Source organism: Scylla paramamosain, chromosome 8 (genome assembly GCF_035594125.1).
Source record: "Scylla paramamosain isolate STU-SP2022 chromosome 8, ASM3559412v1, whole genome shotgun sequence".
Taxonomy (NCBI): Eukaryota; Metazoa; Arthropoda; class Malacostraca; order Decapoda; family Portunidae; genus Scylla; species Scylla paramamosain.
Window position 1 is genome coordinate 31,046,678 of NC_087158.1, and position 12,862 is coordinate 31,059,539.

The 12,862-nt window shown below is 41.6% G+C and overlaps 2 protein-coding genes across 4 annotated transcripts in view; one reads left to right on the forward strand and one right to left on the reverse strand.

Annotated features, from left to right (window-relative positions):
• Window positions 1-3,663, forward strand: part of LOC135102568 (uncharacterized) — a 33,709-nt gene extending 30,046 nt beyond the window's left edge. Inside the window, exon 30 of the mRNA XM_064007850.1 lies at window positions 3,489-3,663. Coding sequence (XP_063863920.1) covers window positions 3,489-3,663 — 175 coding nt within the window. The remainder of the gene's footprint in view (window positions 1-3,488) is intronic.
• LOC135103154 (proteoglycan 4-like) overlaps window positions 1-12,862 on the reverse strand; it is a 55,460-nt gene that overhangs the window by 30,836 nt on the left and 11,762 nt on the right. For all 3 annotated transcript variants that reach the window (XM_064009231.1, XM_064009229.1, XM_064009230.1), the window contains 3 exons: window positions 10,266-12,862; window positions 9,695-9,807; window positions 5,436-9,412 (listed from right to left, as the gene is read on the reverse strand). The exon at window positions 10,266-12,862 is cut by the window's right edge and continues 345 nt beyond it. In XM_064009231.1, coding sequence (XP_063865301.1) covers window positions 9,068-9,412; window positions 9,695-9,807; window positions 10,266-12,862 — 3,055 coding nt within the window. In that variant the 3' untranslated portion in view covers window positions 5,436-9,067. The remainder of the gene's footprint in view (window positions 1-5,435; window positions 9,413-9,694; window positions 9,808-10,265) is intronic.

Here is a 12,862-nt window from a genome sequence, read left to right on the forward strand (position 1 = left end):
TAACTCTGTCTGTCTGTCTGTCTGTCTGTGTGTGTGTGTGTGTGTGTGTGTGTGTGTGTGTGTGTGTGTGTGTGTGTGTGTGTGTGTGTGTGTGTGTGTGTGTGTGTGTGTGTGTGTGTGTGTATTTACCTAGTTGTTTACCTAGCTGTGCTTTATGGAAAAAGAGCTATGCTCATGCTGTCCCATCTCCATATCTTTTAATATCCAACTTAGCCTTGAATCCATGTATACTTTCTGCATTTACTATCTCTTCATCCAGACTGTTCCATACATCAATACTTCTATATGGGAAACTATACCTTTTGACGTCTCTTCTACAAGCACTCCTCTTCAGCCTCTTCCCATGTCCTCTAGTGTCCTGTGTATCCCAGACCATTAAGTTGCTCTGGTCCACCTCCTCTACTCCCTCATGTGCTTTATATATCGCAATCAAGTCTCCCCTTTCTCTCCTCTTTTCCAACGTTGGTAGATGTAACCTTTCCAGTCTCTCTTCATATGACAAGTCCCAGATACTTGGTACCATCTTCGTAGCTGCTATCTGAACTCTCTCCAACTTCCTTATATCCTTTTTCTTGTATGGCGACCACACTACTGCTCCATATTCTAGTCTAGGTCTTATCAGCGACACAATCATCTTCCTAACCATCTCTTCATCCATATATGCAAAGCCCTGCCTTATTCTTCTCAACAAGTTATAGGTTTCTCCTGTAATTTTGCTAATGTGTCTCTCCGGGGTTCCCAGTCACTGTAACACCGAGATCCTTTTCCTCTCCTGCTCCACTCAACCTTACACCATTCAACACATAATTTCCTTTTACTCTTCTTGTACTTTTTCCAAATTCTATTACCTTACACTTCTTTAAATTAAATTCCATTTCCCATCTATAACTCCACTCTGATATCTTGTTCAGGTCTTCTTGTAATGTTCCACAGTCCTCTGCACTCTCAACTTTCTTCAGCAACTTTGCATCATCTGCAAAAAGGCTCATGTTGCTGTTCACACTCTCCATCATATCATTTTTATATAGACTGCAAACATGATTGGTGCAAGTACTGAGCCTTGGGGTACTCCACTTATGACTTCCCTCCATGATGATTTTTTATCTTTTACCACCATTCTCATTTCTCTGTTTGTCAAGAAGTTTTCCATCCATCTCAACAGGCCCCCCCTTAGCCCACCATTATGCTTCAACTTCCACAATTTCCTGTGTGGCACTTTATCAAAGGCCTTCTTCAGGTCTAAATAAACACAATCAGCCCATCCATCTCTTTCTTGCATTATATCCACCACTAGAATAAAAACTCACTAAGTTTGTAACACATGATCTCCCTCTCATAAATACAAACTGTTGCTTTACTATCACTTCATTTCCTTCTAGGTAGTGCATCTATTTATCCTTCACCAATCTTTCACACATTTTGCACACCACACTTGTTAGAGAAAACAGGTCTATAGTTTAAGGGCTCCTCTTTACTACCATCTTTGTATATTGGCACTTTGTTGGCTCTCTTCCATTCAATTAGGACTGGTTTCAATTAGGGAGCTTTCAATAATATTATATATTACCCATGTCAACTGCTGATTGCACTCTTTTAGTATCCATCCTGACACTCCATCAGGTCCAGGGGCCTTCCTAATGTCTAGTCTCTCCATCTATTTCTGGACATCCTCTTCAGTCACTTGGATTTCCCCCAGAGCCATTTCTTCACATCTCACTCTGTCACACAAATGTTTTCTCTTTTGTGAATACTGATTGAAAACTCCTGTTCATTATCTCTGCCAATTCAGCCAGATCCTCACACATTTGACCATTCACCTTCAATCTGCTTATTCCTTCTCTATTTTTCATTTTGCTGTTCACATATCTGAAGAATAGTTTTGGTTCCTCTTTGCATTTGTCCATAACATCTTTCTCATAATTTTTCCTTTCTTCTCTAATAACCCTTACATATTCATTTCTTGTAGTTATGTAGTTTTGCCATAGCTCCTATGTATTTTTCCTCTGCCATCTATTTCATGCCATTTCCCTCTCTTCCCTAGCTATTTCACATCTATTATACCAGTCATTGTTATATCTTCTCTTTGTCTCTACTTTTGGTATATATCTTTTCACTCCCTCTTCATAAATATTGATGAAAGCTTCCCACTTCTTTTGCACATTACTTGCTGTGATAAGTGTACTCCAGTCCACTTCACCAAAGTATTTCCTCATTTGTTCAAAATTTGACTTACCATAATTAAATCTTTCACTTTTATAATCTTCACATCTACTTTTCTCATCTACTTTTTTCTTTAATACAAAACCTTATCATGACATGGTTGCTTTTTCCTAGTGGACAACTATAGTTCATGTCTTCTATAATATCTGTTTCTTTTGATAATACCAAATCAAGTCTTGATGGCTCCTCTCCTCTTCTGTATCTAGTATTTTCCTCAACCCACTGTGTCATAATATTGTTCATTGTCAGTTTCAGAACCTTATCTCCCTATGAGTCTTCTCCTTTTGTGTTCCACTCCTCCCAGTTTATCTTTTTACAATTAAAATCTCCCATTATAACAATTTTGTTGTTTTCTTTAATTTTCTTTACAAGCTATTCTTTTGTCTCACTCAGCAACTATTCATGCTCTTGCCTATTCCAGGTCTTTGTTTTTGATGGGACATACACCACTGTGACATATCATAATCCTCTTCTTCCATTTATTAGTTGTAAGTTTAGGCCTTCCACCAAGCCTTCTGCCTTTTCCACACTCTCCACCCTGATACCCTTTTTAACAAGCATCATCACTCCACCTCCTCCTTTTCCACATCTTTTTCTTATCCACATATTGTACTTTCTCTCTCCTAAATTTGGTGTTTCTGAATCTCTTAGTTTAGTTTCTACCATTGCCATGATGTCTGGTTCATGTGTGTGTGCGTGTGTGTGTGTGTGTGTGTGTGTGTGTGTGTGTGTGTCATTACAATACACACAACTTTAATTAGATGAATTTTGAGGTCATTCTTAGCAAGTTTTCTTCTAGAATGTAAAATTGCAAGCATCAACCACTAACAAATTAGATTACCATTTTTCACTCTTCACCTTGTCCTGCAAGTTTTATGCAGAGCAATAAGCATCTGTCAAATAACTCATTTATGCTTGATAATAGGATTTTTTTTTTTTTTTTTTTTTGTCATATAAGAAAACATGCTTGAAATTACCACAAAAAAATCATCTCAAAGTTTTGCATGTAACTGGGACACCCTGCAGAGAAAATATTTACAGAAATTGCTGATGCTTACAGCTTGAAAAGTGTTAATGTAAATCCCGAAATAAATGAGAATTTATATAAATGTATGTACCATTCTGGTTCATCCTTCTATTTCATAGCTTATAAAAATATTTGCTGTGCAGTCACTACATCAAACTACTTCATCTACAGTCTATTGTTGTCTCACATTGGTAACAGTTTGCTGTGCACAGATCACCATCAGGTTCACATCTTCCCACAGCACCAGCATTACTACTGGCAGCAGCAGGTACACTACCAGTGAGGAGAGGACAAGCCAGGTCACCACATCACCAACTACCTCCTTGCCCAACACACCCTCTGAGGAGCAGCAGGAGCAAAGAGTCCTCATGAAGCGCACCTACAACTTTACTGATGAAGACACCAATGAAAACTAGTTTTTTTTTTTTTTTTTTTTTTTATTATTATTATTTCCTCCACAATGCCCATTTCCACTTTGGTCTTCACTCCTCTTCTTGTTTATGTTCCTTTTCTTTCATCCAACATTCTCTCTTCCATCATCTCTCTCACATCCCAAAGCCTGTCCCCTGCTCCCTTCAACAAATCTAAACACTCTGTGCCTTCCTCCCTTCTGTTTGACTATATTCTAAGCTTCTCAATGCAATTGTGTCCTCATTTCTAAATCTGTCCTCAACTATTGGGCACGTACATATTATTTCTTAATTTTCATCATAAACAATCAATTATTTAATGACTGGGAAGCAAGATGGTTATGATTATGAAAGCCTTAAAATTCAATTCATTGACCTGTCCTCTACACAATGGTCTCAATGTCATTTTACCTTGGTGATCTAATAATGTAATTGCCACGTAGTGACCAGGTGTATAAATGCCCCTGAAAAGATCTTGGGACCTGACAATCATCATGGTATAAACAACTAAGCCACTGTTCTTCTGTCTTTCAGGGGTTTGATCCTCAGTTAAGCTCTCTTGTGGCTAAAGATCTATCTTGTCATCAGATCAATATCTTATTGTTTCTATAAAGTGTCCATGGGGCATTACAGCTGACCTATGTACTATTTAAAGTTCAAATCAACAAACAAAGCAAGCCACTTTGTGGAGAACTGCACCCAATTTGTGTGTGTGCTCATTTATCTACTCAGTTCTTCTGGCCAAATAATAAATGTTCTATAATAAATGGATACACAAGTGACTCACAAGCTCTTCACTACCTAAATTCAATACAACACCTCACTCATGATACCACATTATTTTCTTAGGTAATTCCTACAATAGGACCAAACTACATTTCAAATACAAAACTATGATATTCATTATTGTTTCTTTAATGTTATGGAGGATTCTCAGCATAAAAGACATCAGAAATACACAAATTCATTACGGAAACCGCCAAACTCTACCGACCTCCATTACCCAGAGAATCTCCACACCACATTGGTAACTCACATCAGTTACTCACACCAGTAAGGCATAACGGTATAATTTTTGAGGTCCCTCATTAGGTTAGGTTAGCTTATGCTAAGTTACATTAACGTCTTAGGGGGTGTCCAGGGGAGACTGCAGCCTCCCCCCTCCCAGCTAGGTTGTTAGGTTAAGGAAATTCAACATAATGATATATTAAGTGAAATTTCTTTAGATTTTTGAATGCCATTATTTCAATTATTTTCATCCTTAAAACCTTAAAAACCTTTCACCCTTAAAACCCCCAATTCCCCACAGGCTTCCAAGCTTGATGGAGGGGTTAGGAAGGGTTAGGTGGGGAATGAGGGGATGGACTTCTTATCAAGAAATACCCTAACCTTACCTAACCTAACTTATGCACATCACCTACCAAAAATTCCCTACATCACAAATGATTAATCAGCAACACAAATATTAATGAAATAAGTTTCTCAGTATCCATAAAGTTAATCAAAATCAACACTCCTAAATGTGTAGAGGGTTATGGTCTTCCAAAATAATACCTTTTCTTGTTTTTCCAAATTTCCTTGAGTTTTTTTTTTTTTTTTCTTCTTCCTGGTGACTCAGTTATCCTCAATAATGATGAATTATTCATGGGGAATAATTAACCCCCTGGTTGGAGGTCGCTACCTATCGGAAACTATAATTAATGAAAGGCAAAATAGCAGCCTACAGTATATGTTTTTTTTTTTTTTTTTTTTTATTAAACACATGGAACACTACGTACCTTGTGGTCCATAGCCTTCCATACTACAACAATCCCACCAGATGAAGCAGGCAGGTGAAGCGACAAGGATCCCTGGTCCGCCACTGGCGGGTCCACCCACAGGTCAATCACTGACACGTCCACCCATTAGGTACACCACTGCCATGGGCCCACGTCTACTCATCAGGTCCACCATTGATACGCCACTCAGCGGGGCAGCCACTGGAGTTAATTGATTATCTTCGTCACGATCCTACTGATGTGGTCTTTTCACCAACACTTGTCCACTATGGGGATCACTGCCACCACCACTATTGGTTTGCTTGTGTCTTCATTTACATCCTTAATTAAGTGTCTACCGGAAAATTTTCTAAGAAGCTCACTATTTTCATCGTCTTTGTCTCCTGTCAGTACAAGATCTACTTTAATTCCTCTGCCAGTCTCCTTCCTATGCTGGGCTGCGTGTTTGGACGACTCGCTGGTGACATGGCGCACCCTTACCCACGCCTGTCATCTTGGGGACAAGAGTGAGTCTGACAGTCAGCTGACTTACATGGACTTACAGGGACGATTTTCTGGTAGAGGCCCTAGCAAGCCTGTGACTCCAGTAGGGCAGCCTCAACATCATTAGTTTGTTGGCCGCGTGTGGTGGTTGGTTATATGTGCTCGGCAGTTAAATTTCAGCTCTAGCCTTTTCCAGTATTTAACGAGTCTAGTCTCAAAGCTCTTCACTGAGTCAGCACACACTACCCACTCTGGCAAATCATTGCAAATGTTCACTGCTCGATGGGATAATAAATATTTTTCTCAGGTCAAGTCGTGCTCGAGATTTATAAATCTTTCTTGAACTCCCGCGAGTATTAGTGTGATTAGTGGCGATTGCCCTTCGATTTCTTCAATAAATACACTTGCAAATTGCTGATGGTGAATTTGCTTTCTCCTTATTACTGGTAATCTTTTCAGTTTCAACAGTATCTTGGTATAGTTCACCAATGCTAGACTTCATTTTTGTTTTTGTTGTTACATACCTCTAAAAACTTTGGGATTCTCTTAATATGCTTTGCCACTTCTCTCTCCTTAATTTTCTCAACATTTCTAGTGTCCTTTCTTACTTGATTATTTAAGCGTCTATACTCCATCTCAACACCCTTTTAGTAATCTTGCGTGTTGCCCTCTCTCTTTCTTTTAAAACCTCGGCCACAATTTTCTATTTATTGCAATGCTTTTGTTGGTCCGTTTTCTTGTCTTTTTTTTTTTTTCCTAACCTGTTTCTTTGGTATAGAGTCTATAGACTCTTCTCTTACTGTCTGTATTTTATTACATAATTTTGCCCATTTTTCTTCTGTATCAGAATCTTTTCCGAAATATTGTAACCAGTCAATATCCAGTTTTCTTTTCATTAGTTGATAGTCAGCCTTCTCATACATAAAGACTTGTTTCTTCGACACATCTTCCACTTCCTGTATACCAACACTCACAAAAATGCAGGCGTGGTCATTTCTTCCTAGGGGACTGTCAACCTTGATATCCTCTAAAAATTTCTTCATCATTAGTGAAAAGAAGGTCAAGAGTATTAACTGTATTGTCAACTCTGATTCGGGTTACATCGTGAATATGTTGGGTAAGGAAACAGTCGACTATTTCCCGTCGCCTTCCTGCCCTGTATTTACTTTGCTTACTTTGCCCTTCCTTATCAACTCACCACAGCCTCAGTAGATTCTGCCTTTTAATATTCCGATGGAAAAAATAAAATAAAAATAAAGTTCTCAGTTGTTTGCAGTAGTTAACTGCCAGTTGCCACGGAAGGAGTTTCTGGAGAGAATGTATTGTGTACTAGGTGTAGGAATTAGAGTTGTGATGGATACTGCTTGTTTCCTGTGTGTTCTGTTTGTTTTGTTTGTTTTCACAGACAGGAGTTGCCGTTATAAAGGCCTGACTTGGGAGTAACGAGTCGCTTATAGCATAAAAAATCAATATCAACTGAGAGAGAGAGAGAGAGAGAGAGAGTACCCGATCACACAAGTCTGTATTATACTCGACATACCACATTTTCTCAAGTACTTTTTTCTACTCTTTCTTTCTTTATTTATTTATTTTCTTCATATAAAATTCCAGTAAGAATAACATTAGCAGCAGTAATCTCTATCTGCCTGCAGGCGCACTTTTTTGTTTTTTTTACGGCAACGATAAGCAATTCATGCCAACAACACGAATGATCACGATAACATGCAAAAAATTAGATTCCAGTATAATTGCTAACAGAACATAGATCGTTGTAAAAATTACTTGTTAGAGAGAGAGAGAGAGAGAGAGAGAGAGAGAGAGAGAGAGAGAGAAAAAAAAAATTTCATTCAGAAAAATGGTAGTTATATAAACTATATTTGAAGAACATCACGACCTGAATGTGAAAGTGGATGTAAAAATTCTATAATGTAAGTAGTGACATGACAATATTCTTCATTTACAATATCAAAACAACAGAAAAGTCATTGTTACACTAAAATCAATGTACTGGAATATTACTCTACCATTCAAATAGAAGGTTCAAGAGCAAATCTGAAAAGCAGCAACTCAAACAAAAGATGTAGTTGTCTACTTATAAAGAATACTTCAAATGTGTGACCAATATAACATCATCATCCATTTATTCTTCTCACGCGCGCGCGCGCGCATGTGTGTGTGTGTGTGTGTGTGTGTGTGTGTGTGTGTGTGTGTGTGTGTGTGTGTGTGTGTGTGTGTGTGTGTGTGTGTGTGGCCACATTTTTTTTAACTGCATTTTATGAATGAAAAAAAAAAAAAACGCTTCTTACGACCTCACGATGCGTACTATACCTCTTCCTTTGTTGTGTCGCAAGTCACGTGTAATGCTGAGAAATGAGGGACAACACCGACATTATTCTAAAGACATGATCCTCCATTTAACTTTACCTACGGAGAATTTTCACCATCATCATTACATCGGTAAACATTTCTGAATATTCTTTTGAAGTAGGAACTTTCCCTCACAGTCTAAAATAAGGAAGGCGCATGTGGTCTTATCACGAGGGATAAGACAGGATGCCTGAAGGGTGATATAAGAACTAGTATTTACACAACAACGGACTAGATACTCACAGTGGACAACGAGCATACCTGTGGGACTATATATGAGCACCTTGCAGGGACAAGGAACCCATCAAACGAGTGAAACAAAGTGTAACTAACATGTGAGGACTACAACAAATAACCACAATAACGGACTAAAACAAAGGATTTCAATAAGAGGTTACTGAATACGTAATCAGCAAGATAACAGGACGCCAGGTACACAAGGAACTACACCTTGTGAGAGTCCGAACCGAAACATTATGAAAGCCCAAGAAAGACACAGGACTTACACAGGGTGAATTCATGCAAGACCCAGTATTATCCTGCATACAGTCACCTCAGAAAAAAAAAAAATCTATGGCTTAATTCCTAAAAGTAAAATCAATACTGAGAAGCCGTGGGTAGCCATTACCCACACAACATTAAGCAGGACTAATAAAAAAAAAAATAAAAAAAAAGTAAGGAGCTGCGTGTTGGTGATGATGGCGTCCTGTAGTGCTCCCCGGCATTAAATGACTTGGTTATCCCGCTTGAGCGACGACAACAGGTAGTGGGAGTCCTACATTTCATCCTAAGGCGGTGTGGACAAGTTCAGGAGGGAGAGGTGCGAGAGTTACCAGCTCAGGCTGGTGATGGGGAATAAGTGTGGCTGGACGTGGTTGTGGGTGTGGACGTGGGCGTGCGTGGAGGGGTGGAAGGTTGTGAACCACCCGCAGATCAGGCTCGAAAGCGTTCCTATGTAGGGGGACGCCCGGTTGCCCGATAGCAGCGTTCACAGGATAGAAAAAGGGCGCGTCCTCACAGGCAAAGTTGTACCACCAGTCGCATACAAAGTACTTCTGGTTGAACACAGTACCATTGGGACAGAGGAAGGAGTCTTGTCGGCCACTACGGTGACAGATGTGGAAAACCTGGACGGGGCCAAGAGAACCAGTCAGTCCAAGAGCAATACTTCATGCATACTCTTTCATTAAAATTTCAAACAAATAGAGCTGCTACCATTAGGGACATAGTTATTCACAGCATCAACGATGTGCTTAGTAACTTCATTTCTTCTTTAATTTTTTATAAAAAAATTCTTTAATTCATAAATAAGATAAGGTATCGTTATTAAGTCTCAAGGATAAGTGAAGAGTGCATAGATGGTGTAATATTAGCAAGCCTCAGATACTGCTACTGCCAGCCTGCCCTACCTGACAGCCGGCCTCCATGTCAGCATAGTATCCAGGGTAGTCTGCCACCAGGTCACAGCCAAAAGACGTGAGAGGGATGTAACTGAGGATGGGATAGTCGCGACCCGCTCGACCTGTGAGGCACAAACAAATAAGTACTGAAAACAGACACGTTCTCTGTACTTAGTCGACGCCAAACATGAACAGATCCACCCCACTGAGTCATCGCTCATCGTTTATTTTTCTTAATCAGTTTCCTCAAAATAACAAACATTTATCATCACGTTCAGTACACACTTTTCAAATTTTGGTTACTCCTTTCTTGACTATACTCTGTTGGGACTGGCACCTTCAGTAGGCCCTTCATATATATATATATATATATATATATATATATATATATATATATATATATATATATATATATATATATATATATATATATATATATATATATATATATATATATATATATATATATATATAACTTTTGTTGCCATAAGTCAGAACTCATCTTGAAAAAAAAAAAAAAAAACTGAAGCAATACCTGAATATGAGCTGAGCCGAAGCACAGAGGCGAGGTGCCACTTACCAGGAATGCCGGCGATGTAACCGTACTCCAGGATGTCGCTCTCGTGGATGTCGTAGTCGTCTTGGAAGGTGAGTTGGAAGGGAGTTCGCAGAGGCGCTGAGTAGGGGCCGTAGTCGTAGTCATCGTAGTAATAATAATAGTCGTAATAATCATCATAGTCATAATAATAGTCATCATCATCATCATCATAGTAATAGTAATAGTCATCGTCTTCGTCATCATAGTAGTAATCATCATCATCATCATAATAATCCTCGATGAAGGGTTTTGGTGTTAGAGGGCGATGGCCGGTGATGTGCGGTGGTAGTTCATTGTATCCTGGGCCGGTTGTGGTGGGATAGTACACCGGGGGGGAGGAAGGCCTGGAGGGGGAGGGCCGGCTTTTCCCAGGATGGCTAAAGTCTTGTAGTTGCTGTATCTTGGGATCGTGCAAGGGTCTGTAGGTGGTGACGCTGGCTGGAGGATGTCTGGCAGGGGACACGGGTCTGGGTACTTTAGGCGGCACGTACTCCGGTTTAGGAGAGGTTGGAGGCAAGTAATCTGGTTTAGAGGAAGGCGGAGGAACGTAATCTGGTTTAGGGGAAGACGGGGGAATATAGTTTGTTTTAGGAGAGGACGGAGGGACGTAATCTGGTTTAGGGGAAGACGGAGGGACATAATCTGGTTTAGGGGATGACGGGGGAACGTACTCCTTAGGAGCAGCTGGAGGAACATAATGTGGTTTAGGGGAAGAGGGAGGGACATAATCTGGTTTAGGGGAAGACGGAGGGACATAATCTGGTTTAGGGGAAGACGGAGGGACATAATCTGGTTTAGGGGAAGACGGGGGAACGTATTCCTTCTTAGGAGCAGCTGGAGGAACATAATCTGGTTTGGGAGAGGTTTCAGGAGGCAGGATGATGGTGATGTAGTGAGGCTTAGGTGTGGCCGTGGGGTGAGTGGCGTCAGCGTGTCCAGGTGACTGATAGTCTGCATGATGAGGTAGGTAATGGGTGGAGGGCCGCTTAGGGACTGGAAGAAAAGCAGGATCAAGAGGTCGATGAATCGGTGGCGGCGGCGGTCCTGTATAGGCTGGCTTGGAAGTGGTAGCGTGAGAGAGGGTGGGAGGGAGATATTCCTTAATGGGAGGCTGATAAGTCCTCACTGGAGGAGTGTACGCAGGCTGGGGTGTCGTTATGGAGGAGGTATGGTGATCGGCAAACACTTTAAGAGGTGGGGGAAATCTGGAAACATACACCTCAGGCTGGGCGGGACCTGATGAGGCGTGGTCTGTCTTAATGCTGTGCAGCCAGCCTGGAAGCGTGGTAGTCCCTTGGGGCGGGATGTAACTATTAGTGGGCGGCTGGTAAGTCCTGACTGGAGGCCCGTAGGTCACAGCTGGGGAACTGAATCCTGAATGCGGCTGCTTGGGAGACGAAGTGGGTGGAGTGGGGAGGTGTGGGGGTACATAATTAGAATGAGGAGTAGGAGTGGTGTAAGGGGGAGCTGCAGTACTGCGGGCAAGGTGAGGCGGCAGGTATGTCCTGGATGGGATAGTATAAGGCACTGTTACAGTGGTTGCCGTCACGGAATCAGAATGCGAGGAGTAGTTTTTGGGAGGCAAATATTCTTTGTCAGGTGTTTCGTAAGTTTTCGAAGGTTCTTTGTCGGAGAGAGAGTCAGTGTGAGGGGGCAGATACTCCTTGTTAGGGGGGATGTATTTCCTACTAGGAGGAGTTGGGCGTTTCCTGTTCTTTCTCCTCCTTTTACCAGGTCTACGTCTCCGAGACGGAGGTCGTCGACCACCCAGGCCACTCCCGTCTGACCCAAAGTTCTTATCAGGAGGAAGATACTTTCTGGGAGGTTCAGAGTATCCTGTCGCAGGAGTCTTTTGCTCCGAGGAGGGTCGGTGGGGTCGTCTAGTGACAGGCTTGTATTCCTTGTCAGGTGTTAAGTAGTGTCTGGATGGCACTTTGGAAGTAGTCTTCGGGGGATGATATTCCTTCGATGGTGCAGGGAAATCTTCCTGATTATCCTTTGGGGGCAAATATTCTTTGTTGGGGGGAATGTACTTTCTCGGTGGCTGTGAATGGGGCTCCTCGGAGTGCTCGGTGGGTGCCTTGTAATCCTGATGGGGCGGTTCGTGGGGGATATATTCCTTAGAAGGAGGCTGGTACATCGGGGAAGGCTCGGTGGAAGGCTTGACATCTGTCGTGGGTTTGGATGGGAGGTATTCATTCTGTGGCGGCACGTAGTGTACGGGAGGCTTGGTGGGTTCTTCTCTGGCAGGAGTTTTGGGCGACGTTCCTCGTGGGGGAATGTATTCCTTGTTTGGAGGAAGATATTTCTGAGAAGGGTGAGTGTTTCCCGAGGCTGTGCTGCTATGGAGAGGGATGTTTGTGACATGTGTGGAGTCGTCTTGGTTGGTAATGGTGGAGTGATGAACCCTAGGGGCAGAAGAGGTGGAATGTGTGGAACCACCACCAGCGTTCGGTGTTCTACTGTACCTGAAAGAGACAGGACGGCGGTAGGGAAGATGGGCTTGAATACTGAGGTGTTGGAGGGAGGAAGGAGTGGTGAAATAGTGGGGTTCGGATGTAGATGGACGCCGGAGAAGA